Source organism: Nerophis ophidion, linkage group LG29, assembly GCF_033978795.1.
Source record: "Nerophis ophidion isolate RoL-2023_Sa linkage group LG29, RoL_Noph_v1.0, whole genome shotgun sequence".
In the NCBI taxonomy this organism is placed as follows: domain Eukaryota; kingdom Metazoa; phylum Chordata; class Actinopteri; order Syngnathiformes; family Syngnathidae; genus Nerophis; species Nerophis ophidion.
The window spans coordinates 30560076-30580719 of record NC_084639.1 but is presented as its reverse complement, the minus strand read 5'-3'; the positions used below and the strand labels follow the sequence as shown (position 1 = coordinate 30580719).

General features: G+C 40.3%; 2 protein-coding genes across 4 annotated transcripts in view; one reads left to right on the top strand and one right to left on the bottom strand.

Annotated features, from left to right (window-relative positions):
- LOC133546175 (zinc finger protein OZF-like) overlaps nt 1–20644 on the top strand; it is a 396978-nt gene that overhangs the window by 116439 nt on the left and 259895 nt on the right. The window lies entirely within an intron of this gene.
- Nucleotides 12632–20568, bottom strand: LOC133546184 (gastrula zinc finger protein XlCGF57.1-like). Of its 3 annotated transcripts, XM_061892071.1 has the most exons (4): nt 20472–20568; nt 20094–20206; nt 14869–14942; nt 14619–14753 (listed from the first exon to the last, which is right to left on the bottom strand). In XM_061892071.1, the coding sequence occupies exons 2-4, from the start codon at nt 20190–20192 to the stop codon at nt 14684–14686; spliced, it is 243 nt and encodes an 80-aa protein (XP_061748055.1). In that variant the 5' UTR covers nt 20193–20206; nt 20472–20568; the 3' UTR covers nt 14619–14683. The 3 variants fall into 3 exon arrangements, with proteins under 3 accessions (XP_061748052.1, XP_061748055.1, XP_061748054.1); XM_061892070.1 differs by having other exon boundaries at nt 20094–20536; XM_061892068.1 differs by having other exon boundaries at nt 12632–14942; nt 20094–20536.

Below are 20644 nucleotides of genomic sequence, written 5' to 3'. Positions count from 1 at the left end.
ATACATGTTTTTTGTATTAATATTAAATACATGTTTAGTGTATTAATATTAAATATATGTTTAGTTTATTAAAATTAAATACATTTTTTGTATTGATATTAAATACATGTTTAGTGTGTAAATATTAAATATATGTTTAGTGTACAAATAGTAAAAATATGTTTAGTGTATAAATATTAAAAACTATGTTTAGTGTATGCATGACCAGACTTATGAAGAGGGAATGTGCGCCCTCCAGTGGAAATCTGCCTTAACTGCACACAAATAAATTAATTATTTCAGAGTGTGCCTTATTTAGAGAATAATAAATACATGTTTACTGTATGAATATTAAAAATATTAGTATATGATTATTAGATACATGCTCAGTGTATGAATATTAAATACATGTTTAGTGTACGAATATTTCAGTGTATAAATATTAAATACATGTTTAGTGTATAATTATTAATTAAACAATATATATATTGTTGAAACAATATATATATTGCCAGTGACGGCGTGGCGCAGTGGGGAGAGTGGCCGTGCGCAACCCGAGCGTCCCTGGTTCAATTCCCACCTAGTACCAACCTCGTCACGTCTGTTGTGTCCTGAGCAAGACACTTCACCCTTGCTCCTGATGGGTGCTGGTTGGCGCCTTGCATGGCAGCTCCCTCCATCAGTGTGTGAATGTGTGTGTGAATGGGTAAATGTGGAAGTAGTGTCAAAGTGCTTTGAGTACCTTGAAGGTAGAAAAGCGCTATACAAGTACAACCCATTCATTTATTTATTTATTTATATATATATATATATATATATATAGAGAGAGAGAGAGAGAGAGAGAGAGAGAGAGAGAGAGAGAGAGAGAGAGAGAGAAAGAGAGAGAGAAAGGGAGAGAGAGAGAGAGATAGAGACCAGAATTATTAAGAGGGAATGTGCGCCCTCCTGTGGACTTCTGCTGCAACTGCACACACAAAGAACTTCATTACTTCCAAGTGTGCCTTATTTAGTGTCCCAGACTTCCAATTCCTCCTTTACATGTTTAGTGTATAAGTATTAATTAAACAACTGTTTAATATATGAATATTAAAAAATGTGCTTAGTGTATAAATATTAAATACATGTTTAGTGTATGAATAAATATATATATATATATATATATATATATATATATATATATATATATATATACATATATATATATATATATATATATACAGAGAGAGAGAGAGAGAGAGAGAGAAAGAGAGAGAGAAAGAGAGAGAGAGAAAGGGAGAGAGAGAGAGAGAGAGAGAGAGGGAGATAGAGACATAGAGACCAGAATTATTAAGAGGGAACGTGCGCCCTCCTGTGGACGTCTGCTGCAACTGCACACACGAATAAATTCATTACTTCCAAGTGTGCCTTATTTAGTGTCCCAGACTTCCAATTCCTCCTTTACATGTTTAGTGTATAAGTATTAATTAAACAACTGTTTAATACATGAATTTAAAAAAATGCGTTTAGTGTATAAATATTAAATACATGTTTAGTGTATAAATAAATATCTATATATATATATATATATATATATAGAGAGAGAGAGAGAGAGAGAGAGAGAGAGAGAGAGAGAGAGCCACCGGAGCAGAGACTGTGAACAACAGATACCCTGTTTATAATCGACACCTGTGTAATATACATCACTTATGTTTTTATTTCAGTTTATTTTGCCAGTGACATTAAGTCATGACCGTGGTTAAGCGTCTGTCGTGTGTGTGTGTGGCCTCTTCAATGCCCAAGATGGCGGTCGCCGTTAGCAATGACTGCTACATGTAAAGCTGATCACTTTCTGTGTGGGTCCAAACCAGGCTAATCCGTGTTTATAGCTATGTATGCTTAAGACATTGTGGACATAACAAACTGTGTGAATGATGAACCGGCTAAATATTTTGGGATACTGAATGAGCAGTGTGTATTGACGGAAGAGCTAAGCTAATTATTATCCCGCCAGAATGCTCTAGCCCAGGGGTGTCAAACGTCCGGCCCGAGGGCCGCTTAAGGCCGGCTAACAAATTGTATCCGGCCCGCAGGATGAGTTAAAGTATAAAAATGTACCTGACATTTTTAAATGAAAGAAACAGCTGTTCTAAATGTGTCCACTGGATGTTGCAATAGCAATTCTTTGTAGATGATGCAACATATGTACAAAATAAAGCACATGATGTTAGTACATCAGTCGAGGAAAATGAGCAAACTACACGAATAACATCCTGTAATTTGACTTTGATATAATTTGTTTTATCTTGAAAGACACCAATGAGTTGACTGATGAACATTATCACATAATGTATTCAGAAAATATAAATAACAACAAACAAAATGATTAACCACAGCATGTCAATGTAAAAAAAACTTTTTACACTTGTTCTATTTTCAAACAATGAAAAACAGTCTGAAGTTGTCTTTATTTTTAAGTTATCGTGCTGTGATTTTACCAGTCCGGCCTACTTGGGAGTAGATTTTTCTCCATGTAACCCCCGATCTAAAATGAGTTCGACACCTCTGCTCTAGCCGTAGGCCGGGGATATCCCCCCCGTTCAAATGTGTTGTGGGTACTAGTGCTGCCGTGATTAGTTGGCTAGGAATTCACACGGTTTTGATTGATTGATTGAAACTTTTATTGACAGATTGCACAGTACATATTCCGTACAACTGACCACTAAATGGTAACACCCCAATAAGTTTTTCAACTTGTTTAAGTCGGGGTCCACGTTAATCAATTCATGGTGGGCGAGAGAGAGACGTGAGTGTAACGTAGGCGTATCAATTAACACCGCCGCCCTTTATTTCTCTATATTTTCAAGATAGTCGACCATGAAAAGGCCTTTTTTTTTTAGCCGACGGGTTGTTCTACTATTGACCGCCTATTTATTTTTGTTCTCCCGTCCCAAACGGCTCACTGTAATTCACTTCCACAAGTCTGTGCCCTGCTGGAAAAGCAGATCAACTGAGAACAAGAGAGTATTAAGACACGTTAATACAATTATTCAGTCTGGTTAAATACAGAAACAATAATCATAAACAGGTGTGCGTCAAACGGTCAGTGCAGGTGGAACAAATGAGGTAACCATGGAGACAGAACAAACATGGAAGTGCAACCAGGAACTAAAAGAAGTCCAAAACTAACCGAGCATAACTAAACAAAACATGATCCGGACCACGGATCGTGGCACACTTATGTTCAAAGGGGTGACTCTACACTAAACACAGTATTTCCATAGCTAATATTACTTGCTAATACTTACCTGTAGGACCTGTTGAGTAAAGTTAACATGTATTTGAGTACTTACCATGAATATGTAGACAAAGTAACTGATATAATACTGAGTATGGTAAGTGTAGCATGTCTGTGTGGTGTAGCCTATATTATTTATATGTAATATAAGGTGTATGAAGTATCTGTTGAAGATAGAGGTGGTGGGAAAAAAATGGATAATTGTCTGCAGCTAAATGCTTTTAGTGAAACTAAATATTTCCATTTCATGTCTCTTGTGTTTCAGGGGAGGATTGAATGCAGTGCAAATATTGCAAATTGGAAAGCTCCAATCAAGAGGTATGGCTGTCATTTATTTATTAACTGTGGTACTTATATGTTCATTGCACTGTATGGAATAGGTGTAGGAGTGTACACATTTATTGACACGCTGCACTATACCTGCCCTCCCACTCCACTACATGCTCCTCCAACATAAAGCACCCCACTATACCATCAGCCCTGAAATTTCAAGTCAAAAGCTCACATTGTGATTAAAGTTAAATGCCATTGCTCCGCTGATTGTGTTTTTCAGATATCTGAAAAATGTCATGGCATCACCAGCAAAGACCTCCTGAAGATTTTCAATGAGTGCCTTGAGAATTATGTGCCTCGCCTGCTCAGACTGTACCGGGCTAGAAAGGAAGCTATTGGTCAGCAGATAGAAGACTTCCTGGATAAGCTTGATGAACAAGTAAGTGATGGACATGTGTCAGTAAAATGGATCTTATCAGTCATTGCTATATGTTCTTAGTTTGTGCTATTTGATAATTATAACAGTTTTTAATTTGCAAAAGTACAAAATGCTTTAGTCTGAAGGCTTGAAGTGTTTTTTTTCCCTTTTTTTGAACATGCTACTGGTCAGACTTGCGGTCTACTGGTCATTACTAAAAACAACTTTTGATTTTGCCATTTGTATAAATCCACTATGGCGCTTCACTAATGTACATGCTTATGTTTTCCACTGTATACTCTATAGACATCAGACATTGTGTCTCACCGAAAGATGACAGCACTGAGATGCCTCCCCGTTTTTGTCTGGGACGACACAACTAAGTGTGGAGAGACGCAGCCGACGGGCCGACAGCGGGCGGACAGAGGCGTTCTGGACCAAGATGAAGGCCAGGAGGCGGGGCATGCGGCGTGACGCACGCGGAGCGGCAGGAGGACGGCCATCGGAGTCAGGTGCGTAGGACACACATCTGCTCACAATCTGCGCATCTGCTCCTAGCCTTTAAGAGAGGCGAGGGGGGCACGATTGCGAGAGGGAAGACAGGAAAGGAAAGGAAACCACGGCAGCCCGACCACGAGCCCGACGACAGAGAGCAGTCCGCAACGAGTCCCCGCCACAGACGCAGCAGGCGAGCACCAAAGGGTGCAGAGCGACCAGGAAGAGGTGCCAGCGCACTAGAAATGGGTGCGCCCGACTGGCCCGAAGAAAGGTTGATTGAACCAATAAATGGGAATCAAACCTGCTACGATGCGTCGTGTGTTCAATGTCACAGCAACCCACACGAGGACGGCTGGGAGTTTGTCACATACGTTTTTCCTGCAGCATTTGGTAAGTAATAATAATAATAGGACATTTACTTGAAAATTAAAAGTAATTTGGCCTAATGTAGCTTCAATGGAATAGTTCAACATTTTCATATTCTAGCTTGTTGCCCTGCTCTCTGGTTTAAGATCCGTCGATAGAAACCATTCCTTTAACTGTGGATGTATTTTTGAAGAAGAATCAGCCAATGTTTCCTCATCGCTTGTTAGATTAGCTCAAATACTGGTAGTCTATTGGTAGCCTGCCTTCGCCAACAGTCAGAAGATAAACTTTACAACTCTATTCCGACGACATGCTGTTAGTTTTAAGTTGCAGAAGAGAAAACGACGTTGCTGATGAATGTCTGTTGAATATAAACTAAATTCACCCTGGCTCACAGTCGGCAGTGGCATACTAACACTTACAATTGACTGCTAGTTTTTGAGCTAAGCTTACTTGCGATGAACAATCTTCGCCTATTCCTTCCAAAATGCACAAACAGTTAAAATGAATGATTTCTGTTGCCTTGCCTTGAACCAGAGAGTGGAGCAACAAGCTAAACAACTATTACTATTTTAACATTTTGAGTAGGATCTGATTGTAGCTGAGATAGGCACCAGCAACCCCCGCGACTCCATAGGGAATAAGCGGTACACAATGGATGGATGAATGGAGTAGGATCTCATAGCTGATGACAAAGATTTTATGCATAATACACTTTGTGTAGATTTCATTTTGTGCCCAGATTTGTTTTTGAAAGCCCAAATGTCATATTCTTTAGCCAAAGCATTTAACCATAAAGAAAAGTTCCTGCCCCAATTTTTTTTTAATATTTAATGGTTAATGTTCTACCTTCAATTCATTTGAAAGTAATTTAAGGGTTTTTCCCATTTTTTTGAACATTGTAAAATTGTAATCGTTCCCAGAAGATCCACACAATGACATCCTTTTGTTGGACCTAACACTCAATCATGCATGTGTTACTTACCCTCAGGAAAGTGACCCTGAAGAAAGAGTGCTCAGAGGCATGTCTGTTGGCATCCTTCCAATCCTTGAAGAAGATGATCCTGCTGTATCACCCAACTTACGGGACTGGGCTGTTGTGTTGGAAGGTTCCATGGTGCTACATGACCTGCCAGACCTCGGTACCGCCTTTGCATACCTCTTTGGCCTACTGTATGCCATCAACATTGATTATCCAAAGGAGATGAAGTACACCTTTGAAGCAATTCAGTCTATCTTTTTCCAGCTTGGCTCTCAGTGCGGCCCTGCGATGAGGTGGCGACTTGTCCAGAGTGTACCCTGCCTGGCGCCCGATTGTAGCTGAGATAGGCGCCAGCGCCCCCCGTGACTCCAAAAGGGAATAAGCGGTAGGAAATGGATGGATGGATGGGCTCTCAGTGCTCTCAGCGGACAAGGTCTCTGAAAACAAAGCTTTTGCTGTGACTCTTAATGTGGAAGCCAACCTATGTTTTCTGCCTGTTCGAGTGCATTGTGGTTGGTGCTCATATAAAACTTCACGGCCAGTGATTTAAAACATGCAAGGCCACACGGAAAACAATTATATTTATTTTCAAAATGTATTTACAATTAAGTGAGATACACAATTTTTTGAATTTTTTTTTTTTTTCAAAATGTATTTAAAATTGAGTGAGATTCCCAAAACGCCATTATGCCACATAACCCGCCAGAACTCGGTACTGCCATTTGTTATGTAGCATATTGGTATTTTGTGAATCTCACTTAAATGTAGATATATCTTTTTCTTTACATTTAAGTGAAGTTGACAAGAGGTGTATATTCACTGTCAGCTGATCAAGTTTGTCAACTCTTCTAATTTACTAAACACATTTTCTCTATCTATGATGATAATTCTATCATCAAATCATTACACAATTATATTGCCTGGCTGCTGTAAAAGCATTTATTTCTTAGCTTTTAACTTTCTTAGCTGGTTTATTCACTTTAAAGAAAATAGCTGGGAAAGTGTCAAGGTCTCTGACACACCCAATTGAACCCTTATGTTAAACATGTTTCTAAATGAGAAATAAACAAGGTTTTGGATATATTTTGATGTCTGCTCTTTATTTTATTTATTCATTCAGCATTTAAAAAAAAAATTATCGCAACATAAATGTTACTTGACTTGTAAAGGAATTTTACTAACTGAAGTAACAAGAATTTCCGAGTTAGTTGAAGGTGAAAATACATGGAATTGAAGCATGAAATTTATTGTTGGTCCGACGTGAATATAATAATTTGGTGAACAAGATCGAGTTGGTAAAACTCTTTTCTAAACTTTGAAATCTTAGTTAAGTCAAGAACAGTAGTCAAAGTTCAACAAGAATATATGAGTTAGTTGAAGGTAAAAATACATGGAATTGAAGCATGAACTTTATTGTTGGTCCGACGTAAATATAATAATTTGGTGAACAAGAAGATCTGAGTTGACATAACTCTTATCTCAACTTGTAAATCTTAGTTAAGTCAACAATAGTAAAACGCAAAAATCTTGTTGCATCAAGTTACCTTGAAAATGTGGGTTTTCTCAACTTTTTTTTTTATTTAAAGTGTACCGGTTTGATGTGCTCAAAACACCTCCATAGAGAGACCTTCGGGTGGCATCCTGAGCAGATGCCCGAACCACCTCATCTGGCTCCTCTCCATGTGAAGGAGCAGCGGCTTTACTTTGAGTTCCTCCCGGATGGCAGAGCTTCTCACCCTATCTCTAAGGGAGAGACCCACCACCCGGCGGAGGAAACTCATTCCGACCACTTTTACCCATGATCTTGTCCTTTTGGTCCTAACCCAAAGCTCATGACTATAGGTGAGGATGGGAACGTAGATCGACCAGTAAATTGAGAGCTTTGCCTTCCGGTTCAGCTCCTTCTTCACCACGTCCGCATTACTGAAGACGCCACACCGTGAACAAGACTCCGAGGTACTTGAACTCCTCCACTTGGGAGCAGGGTCTCCTCCCCAACCTGGAGATGGCACTCCACCCTCTTCCGAATGATAACAATGGACTCGGATTTGGAGGTGCTGATTCCCATCCCAGTCGCTTCACACTCGGCTGTGAACCGATCCAGTGAGAGCTGAAGATCCCGGCCAGATGAAGCCATCGGGACCACATCATCTGCAAAAAGCAGAGACCTAATACTGCAGCCACCAAACCAGATCCCCTCAACACCTTGACTGCGCCTAGAAATTATGTCCATGAAAGTGTTGAACAGGATGGGTGACAAAGTCCAACCCTCACTGGAAACGCCACACCGTCCCGTTAATATTATGTATAGTATATCAATATATGTGTATATATACATGAATATACACATGTATGGGATTTATATATATATATATATATATATATATATATATATATATATAAAAATGGTAAATGTTTGTACTTGTATAGCGCTTTTCTACCTCTTTTTAAGGAGCCCAAAGCGCTTTGATAGTATTTCTCCATTCACACACACATTCACACACTGATGGCAGGAGCTGCCATGCAAGGCGCTAACCAGGATCCATCAGGAGCAAGGGTGAAGTGTCTTGCTTAAGGACACAACGGACGTGACTAGGATGGTAGAAGGTGGGGACATATACATATCTTGATTGGATTATCCAGATAATAGTGCTCGATACCGTGGTAGAGCGCAATATGTAGGTGTGGGAAAAATCACAAGACTACTTAATCTCTACAGAAGTGTTTCATGAGGGGTTCCCTCAATCATCAGGAGATTTTAATGGAAGCATTCACATACAATGGTTTATATAGAGCACAGAGTGGGTGGGTACAGGCAGGCGTAGGGTGTGGTGATTGGCTCATGTGTTACCTAGGAGGTGTTTCCGTCTGTGACGGCATGCTGAGATGATTTCACTGTGCTTGTTGAGTGATGACGGGTCTGGGTGATATATAATAAACAGTCTCTCTTTTAAGCATAGGTTGCATCTTTTATTACCACTGTTGTAAGGTGTGCTGGATGCAAGAGTTTGCCATGTTATTGAATATTCAACATTATTGTCTTTGAGGTTCCAAATGTGCTTGCTGAGTTCTGTGGAATATTATATATATATATATATATATATATATATATATATATATATATATATATATATATATATATATATATATATATATATATATATATATATTATCCAATTGTGGCCCTCGAGTCAAAACGTTTAGAGACTGCACTGGCCTTTCTAGAGCTTTTCAGGTCTTTAGTATTCACATTGAGTTTAAAACATGTTCTACAACCTGTCACTATTTACACTTCACACACCCTCTGTTACGGTGTGTGGTCGCATGGTGGATGTGGGAGGAGGGCCACCTCTTGATGCCAAAGGACCCGGAGCAAGCAGGATGAAGGTAGGAACTGGTTCTAATATAGAAATCCAAAATAACACACGACAAAAGGGTAAAATAAAGGTGCGCCAAAGCACGGGAAATAAAATGCTAATGTTAGCAAGGGTTGAGTTCAAAGTCCAAAGCAGCGCGAGCCGAGCGCGCAGAGGCTAAGCTAAAACTTAGCGAGGAACAAACAAAAGGCTCGGGAGGAAACAACCTAACTGTTGCATTGAGCAAGCAAAACGTCCAGAATGAATTCAGGTAGCAGGCGGACTTAAATACTAACACAACAATCAAAAGCAGGTGTGCGTCCGAAAGTAAGAGCAGGTGGAGCGAATGAAGTAGCCATGGTGACAAAAACAAACAAGGAAGTGCTCAAACAATGGGATCGGCGGAGTCCAAACATAATAAGAAAATACACAAAAGCAAACAGCAAACGATCCGAGTAGTGGATTGTAACACGTGGCCATCTCCACCTCTCCAATGTCCTTCTTTCAACCCTTAACCAGTGTCATCAAACTAATATCCTTCATGTCTTCATCTGACTTCAATTCATATATAATCTTGCAATTATCAACCATAATATTTTTCATCCTTTCTACTCTTTTAGTGCGCTACTTTCCTTCATGACCTCCTCTCCGCTTCTTTTCTCTCTCCCCTCTGTTCCTATCCACGTCCATACCTTCCTCATACATCCCCTCCTTATCCACTTCCATCTCTTTTTAACCAGCTACCAGAAATCCAGAGCTCGGTAATGGAGAAGTTTTGTGAAATAATAAAAAAAAAATATTCACCTAAAAGCAAAAATAAAAATGAACTAAATCTCTTCTGTTCTGTACATCATTGTCCAAGTGACATTATATTGTCATCTTCCTCTTTATGCCATTTCCTCAAGGTGATGTTATGTATCGACAAGGGGGAAGGAGACCGCACAATAACAGGAGGTATAGCTCAATGGGTTTATTGAGTCTTTAATGAATACGTGGAGTGTGTATGCAACTATGTGTGTGGATGTTAGACTATGTGTGGAAATTAAAGGGGAACATTATCACCAGACTTAAGTGTCAATATATACCTTGATGGTGCAGAAAAAGAGACCATTCATTTTTTTAACCGGTTTCCGAACTCTAAATGGGTGAATTTTGGCCAATTAAACGCCTTTGTTTATCGCTCTGTGGCGATGACGTCAGAACTTAACATCGCCGAGGTAATAAAGCCGCCATTTTAATTTTCAACACATTGCAAACATTGGGTCTCAGCTCTGTTATTTTCCGTTTTTTCGCCAATTTTTTGGAACCTTGGAGACATCATGCCTCGTCGGTGTGTTGTTGGAGGGTGTAACAACACTAACAGGGAGGGATTCAAGTTGCACCACTGGCCCGAAGATGCGAAAGTGGCAAGAAATCTGCCGCCAGACCCTCATTGAATGTGCCAGAGTGTCTGCACATTTTACCGGCGATGCTAAGGCAGACATGGCACAGAGATGTATGGATAACCTGCAGATGCATTTGCAAAGATAAAGTCAACGAAATCACAAAGGTGAGTTTTGTTGATGTTGTTTACTTATGTGCTAATCAGACATATTTGGTCGCAGCGTGACTGCCAGCTAATCGATGCTAACATGCTATTTACCGGCGGTGCTAAAGCAGACATGGCACAGAGATGTATGGATAATCTGCAGATGCATTTGCAACAATATTACGTTTCCTTCCACCCACATTTAATGCGAAAAAAAACACCAATCGACGGATTTAAGTTGCTCGAGTGTCACAAGATGGGAAAGTCCTGATAGTTTGGTCCGCACATTTTACCGGCAATGCTAAAGCAGCTATTCGGCCATGCTATGGTTATGAGTAGCGTCAATAGCTATTCGCTCAATAGCTTCAGTTTTTATCTCAATACTTTTATACTCCAACCATCTGTTTCAATACATGCGTAATCTGTTGAATCGCGTAAGCCGCTGAAATCAGAGTCTGAATCCAAGCTAATGTCGCTATATCTTGCTGTGATATTCGTCATGGTTTGTTTGTATTGGCAGCACTGTATGACGTCACAGGAAAATGAACAGTGTCAAGGCAAGGAGCGAAAAAAAGGCACTTTGAAGCTTTTTTTAGGGATATTCCGGGACCGGTAAAATTTTGAAAAAAACAAGCCACTGAGAACTGATTTTTATTGTTTTTAACCCTTTTGAAATTGTGATAATGTTCCCCTTTAACACAATGTGAATTACCGTGGGTTTGTTGAAGGTGTGTGTTGGTTGTGGCAGCGTCCAAGTCCAGAGAGGAAGATCCCAAAGAGTTCGTGATCCAAGCAAGGTCCGTGGGGCAGGAGAGAAGCGTCCGAGGTCCAAATCCGGGTGTGGGGTCGAGAATCAAGGGAGGCAATCAGAATCCGGGTAGAAGTGCAAGGCGACGACTGAGGCACGAAGGCTGTGGGAACAGGAGAAGACAAAAGGACAAAATCAGGGCCAGGCACAAGGAAGGCAACAACAGACAAGAGAGAAAGCACAAGAGGGGAGCCAGAGACGTGAGAACTTACTGTAACCAGGGCTACGTTCCCACGAGAAGCAGTCAGCGACGAAGCTCTTTATTCTGTCGCCTCTCATTAGTCCCAGGTGTGTCGTTGGTAGATTGCCACCTGCTGTGTCGGCGCAACGAGCATGGGGGCGTGTCCTGCTTGGCTCACAATGGAGCCTCTTGGTGTTCCCACAGCAGACAGTGTGTGTGCCATGACAGGTGACAGAAAAACATGATACAACCTGCCTATCATGTGATTCTACCATGTTGGCAAAATACAAACACACAATATATTGACATATATAACACATAAAACATGGAATTAGAAGTGAACAGTACCCATCCCTACCAGCAAGTGTTGTTGTACTGGAAACTAATTTACAAACACAACTTCATCACACACAATACTCCACTATGGAATTGTTCTTATACTAAAATGAGAAACAAATCCATCTTTGTACAGCAATGGTTTGAAAAAGGCATTTGGTCACTGATGCAATTATTGACTGATAAAAAATATTTTAATATTTGAAGATTTTATTATGTACGACCTGCGAATAAAAAAATATTACAAAATTTATAAAGGCTTTTTCTTTAAAAATATTCTACTTGCTGTATATTATCTTTTTAAATTATTTACTATTTCTGTTTTACTGTTTTTTCTCTGGAACAAAAAATACTCATAACTTGAAAGTTTGCATGCTTCCTAAGGCAAAGGAGTTAATTTAAGAAAAAAAAAAACAAACGGAATTAACCACTTGAAATTATTTTTACGATGTTCTTTTGCAATTGAAGACAACACTTGTTCATTTTTGTGATAGGAAAACAAAATAAACAGTTTATTTTATGAATGTATGCAAAGTGGGATGATGTACAATATTGGCTTTTGCCTGACACTCCAAACTTTGACTGATATTGATGTTTTGGGGATGTTAAAATAAAACAAAAAACCTAAAAAATATTTAAAACACAATACTTGATTTATTTAATATATCCACAAATGTAAAAACTTAGCCATCCTTCCACAAATAAATCTGCCATTTTCTCTCACTTTTATACTGCATAAAGGTCTGGGGACATACATATATAACAATCACAACACAATCATCATAATACAGAGTAAAAAATACAATGAATAAAATAGATTAAAGAGACCCAACAGATGATTCAAAAAGTCACACATTTTAAAATTGTATTGTTTAAACGATGTATAAAGTAAATAATAATATGCTTCCTGAAGTGGTCAAGAAGATGTTTCAGATGTGAACCAGTACATATGTATATCATATAAAGGTGATAATCTATGGGGTTATTAACAATTACAAATACAAATATGTAATACTTTCATATTTCATATGAATAAGTCTAAAATTATATGTTGAATATACAGAATACATATATAGATATATATACACACACACACATAAAATGTTTATTGCATGTAAAATATTTCCCGTACTGTTTACTCCCACCTTTTTAAATTGTTCTGTCCATTTTTTAATAAAAGTACACAATATTGCATATTAATGTATGTGCTCGACTGAAAAAAGCACTAATATAAAATATCTAATCTATAAATGTAGAATCATATAAAAAATATTGTTAGACAAACAACAATGTCACACATGTTATATGTGCTGATGTTGTTAGAAAGTCAAAATGAAAGTCTGGACAGTTTATTTCAAATCCTGCAGTTTCATTTGCTGCTGCTGTTCTCACCAGCACACTTGTGTTTCTTACACTGGTACTTAGAAGACAATCTTTCACCACACACACTGCAACTCAACACTTTCTCTCCTGGGTGTCTTCTCATGTGTCTTACAAGGGTTGATCGGTCACCAAAGCTTCTGTTGCAGATTGAACAGGAATGTGATTTTTCACCAGTGTGTGTTCTCATGTGTCTTTTCATATTCTGACTTTGTGTAAAACCTTTACCACAGGTTGAACAAGAAACAGGTTTTTCACCAGTGTGTCTTCTCATGTGTACTTTCAAATCGTGACTTTGTGTAAAACCTTTACCACAGGTTGAACAGGAAAAAGGTTTTTCACCAGTGTGTCTTCTCATGTGTCTTTTCAAATTCTGACTTTCTATAAAACTTTTACCACAAATTGAACAGGGAAAAGGTTTTTCACCAGCGTGTGTTCTCGTGTGTACTTTCAAATTGCGACTTTCTCTAAAACTTTTACCACAAATTGAACAGGGAAAAGGTTTTTCACCAGTGTGTGTTCTTGTGTGTCTTTTCAAACATTGACTGCTAGTAAAACCTTTACCACAGATTGAACAGACAAAAGGTTTTTCACCAGTGTGTCTTCTCATGTGTACTTTCAAACTCTGACTTTCTGTAAAACCTTTACCACAGATTAAACAGGAAAAATGTTTTTCACCAGTGTGTGTTCTCATGTGTATTTTCAAATGGATACTTTGTGTAAAACCTTTACTACAGAGTGAACAAGAAAAAGGTTTTTCCCCAGTGTGTGTTCTCATGTGTCTTTTCAAATGGATACTTTGTGTAAAACCTTTACTACAGAGTGAACAAGAAAAAGGTTTTTCTCCAGTGTGTGTTCTCATGTGTCTTTTCAGAAGACTATAGTATTTAAAGGTTTTGTGACAGTGAGAACATGTGAAGTGAATGTTGTCAGTGTGACATGTCTTATCATCTTTAGAGTCTTCATCATCAGTGTCAGGAGAGTGTGACGTTGTGTCCTCACTATCTGATAGTGGAGCTAAGAGCTTGTCTGCTTGTGATCCTCCACAGTGGTCTCCATCAGCTTCTGTTGTCATGTGTTGTGTTGAGCTGCTGCTTGGAGGCTCCCCCCCTCCCCTCTCCTCACTTTCACCTTTCACCTCATCATCTTCACTCTTCACAGGGACACCAGTCACTGGGAACTCCTCCAACCATTTAGGCTGACTGATGCCCTCTTCCTCCTCTTCCTCTTTAATGTGTGGCGGCTCTTGGTCCTCTTCTTCCTCTTTCCTTTTAATGTGAGGGGTCAGCTGGTTCTTTTGCCCCTTAAAGTAAGGGGTCAGTAGGTCCTCCTCTTCCTTTTTGATGTGTAAGATGAGTGGGTCCTCCGCTTGCCCTTTAATGTGAAGGGTCAGTTTAACATTATGGGTCTGTGGCGTCTCGTCTTCCTCTTTAATGTGGGGGGGCTTTGACTCCTCTCCTCCTTCTTTGATGTGTTGGGAATGTGGTACCTTTTCTTCCTCGTGTATGTGGGGGGACTGTGGTTCATCCTCCTGCTCATGAGGAAGATGTTCTTCATCGATGTCTGCGGGACAGGAGAAAACAAACATTCTTCAGAAAAGTCCAGCTTTGCTCAGTCACATGAGACATTGTCCTGCACCAACATATGATCTCACAATCTCATCAGTGTCCCCTCACAGCAGTCAGGGTACTTCCAGCTGACACATAAAAAGACCTTCAGGGGAATGCCTTCCCAGGCCAACGTTCAATCCACCTTATTCATATAAAAACATCCTAAAAGTCATTCCTGCAATCCTTAATGGTAGACGCCATACATGAAAGTGTGCTGTTCTCCCTCTGAATAAGTCATACACACACAGAAAATAATGTACCACATGCCAGCTTCCACGCAGTAGTACTAGTGATGAGCTCCCCCTGCTGGTGAACAATATTTACTGTGAGTTTCACATTCATCTTTAGAGACATGTCTGTCATAAAAGAAGCATGAGCACAGTCAACATGTTGGCCAAGAAAGATGACATCTGTTTTACTTTCATTTAGATAGTGTCACCACAGTTAAACTGGGAAGAAGTAATCAGATTACTGACTACACCTTCAAAAGATAACTTGTTTACATTATTAATAATGGATTATATTAATTTACTGCATTTCTAGACACTCAAATTGTGTTAAGAGTGAGAACTGAGAAGGCATCATTCTTGCAGTCCACACATTCAATCAAAATCAGTTCACGGGTATATAGTATGCGCCTGCCTAGAATTATTGCCGGGTCAAACTTGTTTCGCAAACTATTTAGCGCGTGCTTAGCATTACCGCCGGCTCAGGATTAACGCCGAGTCAAACTCGCTTCGCCAAATAATTAGCATATGCCTAGAATTTCCGCCGGGTCAAACTCGTCACGTCACGAGTGACACTTCACCTGTCATCATTTTCAAAATGGAGGAGACTGATTTCAATAATTTGAAATCGCATAAAGGGAAGACGATTAAGAGCTATTCAATAGGATTTAAGGTCCAAGCTATTGAATATGCTAAAAAGAACAGTAAGCAGCTATGTTTTATTAATATACCGTAGCTGCGTGTGTCAAATATGAGTCATTAAATGACTCTCGCCTCCTGGTGGTAGAGGGCGCTACTCATCCTTCTTGCGACTACTCGGCTGCAGAAGAAGTGACAACAAGCAGCAAGAGTGAGCAGCGTGTGTTTATTTTTTCCTCTCGCTTGCACTTTTAACATGGAGGATTACATATCTAAAATAAAACAGTTTTCTAAACTGGACTTTCAATCGAAGCAGGAGGTAATAAAGGAAAATCTCCATCGAGACAGAGAAACTTTTAAAACTGAAGAAAGATAAGGAAGACTTCTATAAACAAGTTATCGATGCTTTTGATCAGAAGGAGCTGCGCATGGACTTCATTTATAAGTAAAGGTAAGACCATAATAACGTTTTTTTTATTAAATGTGATTTTCATGATGGCATCCTTACATCACACTCAAATTTTTAAGCGCAGGACTAGTTTCACCGCATGCCTTCTGTAAATGCCGGAGTGAGAAGAGGTTTTAAAATAATTAGCGCATGCTTGCCTTTACCGCATGCCTTTGGTAAACGATGGTGTGAGAAGAGGTTTTAAATTAATTATCACCCCGATGGAAATTCAAGGAAATACGGTACTTTATTTAATCCCCAAGGGGAAGTTAAAATTTTCAGCAATATGGTAAGCTACATTTAATAATAATAATAATAATAATAATAATAATAAGTAGATGAGGCAATTGTTCTGTGATGAGGTGGCGACTTGTCCAGGGTGTACCCCGCCTTCCGCCTGATTGTAGCTGAGATAGGCGCCAGCGCCCCCGCGACCCCGAAAGGGAATAAGCGGTAGAAAATGGATGGATGGATGGATGGCAATTGTTCAAGGAATTGTGTGTGAATGCTCCAATGCTGAAATTGAACTGAAATGCTGACAGAATGTAGTATGAATGTAAGAATAGTTTGAATGTTGGAATGGCTTAAATGTTGAAGAGTTTAAATTTCCAGGAAAACCGGAATTTGGTTTGGAACTTGGGAAAGTGTTAGTTTGAATGTCCAGGATGAGTGGAATGTGTTGATGTTGGAATGGTTTGAATAGGTTGAAAAATGTGGGGATGGTGCAACTTGGACAAATGTCACTCCGGTGGGTGTACGCATGTGTGGAAGGTACGTAGACACAGAAAACTCCCCCACAAGCATGTTTGTGTGATGGATAGAAATATTTCAAGTCAATGTCCAGAGGTATTAAAACATTAGTCAATCAATCACACAAACGGTCAATGAACTTTGCAGTCATGGATACACTGTGTGTTTATTTTCTCCGGCTGCGGCTCTCAAACTGCATACAAAAGGTCTTCTTTTGTTCGTTTGGTCTGAAAGCGTAAAAAAGTGCTGCCTTGATACGGCACAAATAAAGCGGGTCTGGGGGCCCAAACGTTGCCATTCTTTTGTGAGTGTAGGCGTGTAGTCCTTATGTGACATCATCATGTCATGTTCATGAGGAAGCTGAGCTTGTTTCATACACGACTCCCCTCAGCCGTCTCCACTCCAACACACATGAGCAGCTAACTTGGCTAACATTAGCAGGTGACTTATGAGAAAATTCTTACAACTCTTCTTCTCTGACCTTCCCAAAGTAATAATCCAATCAATAATCACTTAACTCAACAAAAAAAGGCATATTATTTCAACAATCTGCGATGATATAACGACTTTCCAGGGTGTATGCCGCCTTCCGCCCGATTGTAGCTGAGATAGGCGCCAGCGCCCCTCGCGACCCCAAAAGGGAATAAGCGGTAGGAAATGGATGGATGGATTATTTCAACAATGACTTCCGGTGTCACAGAATTGGCTAATATAACAAAATCTGCTTTTCATTGCACAATATCAGGGAAATTGACATCAATGTAAGCGCAATGTTTTCATTCTTAGAAGAAGCAACATTTGTTCGGGAAAATAATGCCTTGCCGGTAAAGTCTATTCAGGTGTACTGGAGAGGAGCCTAAGCCAGATAGTCGAACCTCGGATTCAGGAGGAACAGTGTGGTTTTCGTCCTGGTCGTGGAACTGTGGACCAGCTCTATACTCTGGGCAGGGTCCTTGTGGGTACATGGGAGTTTGCCCAACCAGTCTACGTGTGTTTTGTGGGCTTGGAGAAGGCATTCGACCGTGTCCCCCGAGAAGTCCTGTGGGGAGTGCTCAGAGAGTATGGGGTATGGGACTGTCTGATTGTGGCGGTCCGCTCCCTGTATGATCAGTGTCAGAGCTTGGTCCGCATTGCCGGCAGTAAGTCGGACCCGTTTCTAGTGAGGGTTGGACTCCGCCAAGACTGCCCTTGGTTACCGATTCTGTTTTATGGATAGAATTTGTAGGCGCAGTCAGGGCGTTGAGGGGATCTGGTTTGGTGGCAGCAGGATTAGGTCTCTGCTTTTTGCAGATGATGTGGTCCTGATGGCTTCATCCGGCCAAGATCTTCAGCTCTCACTGGATCGGTTTGCAGCAGAGTGTGAAGCGACCGGAATGAGAGTCAGCACCTCCAAGTCCATGGTTCTCGTCCGGAAAAGGGTGGAGCGCCATCTCGGGGTTGGGGAGGAGATCTTTCCCCAAGTGGAGGAGTTCAAGTACCTAGGGGTCTTGTCCACGAGTGAGGGAAGAGTGGATCGTGAGATCGACAAGCGGATCGGTGCGGCGTCTTCAGTAATGCAGACGCTGTATCGATCAGTTGTGATGAAGAAGGAGCTGAGCCGGAAGGCAAAGCTCTCTTTATCGGTCGCTCAAAGGTCCATCCTTACTTATGGTCATGAGCTTTGGGTTATGACCGAAAGGACAAGATCTCGGGTACAAATTAGTTTCTTCCACCGAGTGGCGGGTCTCTCCCTTAGAGAAAGGGTGAGAAGCTCTGTCATCCAGGAGGAACTCAAAGTAAAGCCGCTGCTCCTCCACATGGAGAGGAGCCAGATGAGGTGGTTGGGGCATCTGGTCAGGATGCCACCCGAACGCCTCCCTCGGGAGGTGTTTAGGGCACGTCCGACCGGTAGGATGTCACGGAGAAGACCCAGGACACGTTGGGAAGACTATGTCTCCCGGCTGGCCCGGGAACGCCTCGGGATCCCCCGGGAGGAGTTGGATGAAGTGGCTGGGAAGAGGGAAGTCTGGGCTTCCCTGCTTAGGCTGCTGCCCCCAAGACCAGACCTCGGCTAAGCGGAAGAAGACAGATGGATGAAAAATGTGTTCTGGATCACTCATTCATCCTTTAAACACGCTGTCATTCAAAATAGCGACTAAACTACAAAGCTACAGATGGCAAGGAAAATCCATACACCCACAACACATCTCATCTGCTTGTGTTGTTGTGAACGACATCATCAATGTTGGAATAATGTACAAACAGGACAATAGTTGCAACTTTCACCTCCACACATCGTTCTGAGAACAGCAACACACTTCCCCCTTCACAATAACAGGTTTGACTGTGTTAACAAAATAAAGGTTTAAAAAAAAAAAAGCACCTTAAACAAGTATAATGAACGTATTGATGCATTTACACAATTATTATGCTTTGACCCAAAGTACGGGTCAAAATTGTCTAAAGATTTAATGCACAAATAAATGTGAGCGATTCTGCATTCAATTAACAAACTGGAAATAAAATAGCATTTGCCTTGGTGCCCTAAAATATGAACCCTCCTTTAAGGCAACACTTGTCTTGACCTTTGATAATTGTTCTACATCCTGCGAACGGGCTGATGCTGTGGTGAAAGTGAGAAAATAAGTAAATATCAGGAAATGCAAATTTTAGCAAAAATGGCTGACAAACTTTTTAAAACCTGGTTAGAGATTGTTTGTAGTAAACCCAGAGATGATTGTGTGTTATAAAATGATGGTAGAGCTACCTTTATTATTTGGGTTTAGGGGGCCATGTCATGGAGCTCGTCCACAGCACATCTCTGACTTGTTCCACCACTGACAGTTTATTGTACAAATGGACTGGGATGTGTAACTCATCTTTAGTAGTTACATTCCACAGAACACAGACAACCACGTGGTTGCAAGACCACGTTGCAAGTAGCAGACGGAATGCATCATCCTCACAAGACAACACAACTTCTTATAGACAATATATTAAGCATAGTGTTAATAATGAAATGTAAAGTTAGTAAAGATGTGAGAGTAAGAAGTAAACAAACCTGTTCTGTGTAACACAACTTGATGTTTCTTGAAAACAGCGTCCAGTAGTTGATGTTGTCGCTCCTTCTCCTCTTTTGTTGGACAAAGTTCCTCCTCATACTTTGCTATCCTTCTTTCGCACATTTTCACACAATCACAACACTTTACTCTCACACTTGATCTCTACTTAGCGATGTGTTGATAACTTCTGTGTCTTCTGTTAGCCGCTAACAAGCTAAGCTAACTAGCCAGCTAAGCTAACTAACAAGCAAAGATAGCACGAGAAGCGGCACAGTGCTTCTAGCGCATCGAGACCACTTTATCCTTAACTAAAAAATCAAAGATGTATTTTATACGACGTAAATATTATAAACTGGATAACAAATAATAAGACTGACTTATTAGCGTCCTGCACACTCCTTCCTCCTGTTCTGCTGTTTTCCGTTTACCCCGGAAGCTGGGAATGACGTCACAGCCGAGTGGACGAAGAGGTAGCTCTATATAATATATTGCCTGCTGTCACTGTTACCATGCTTTTCTTTTACGTAATATTTATTTGAATAACAATGTG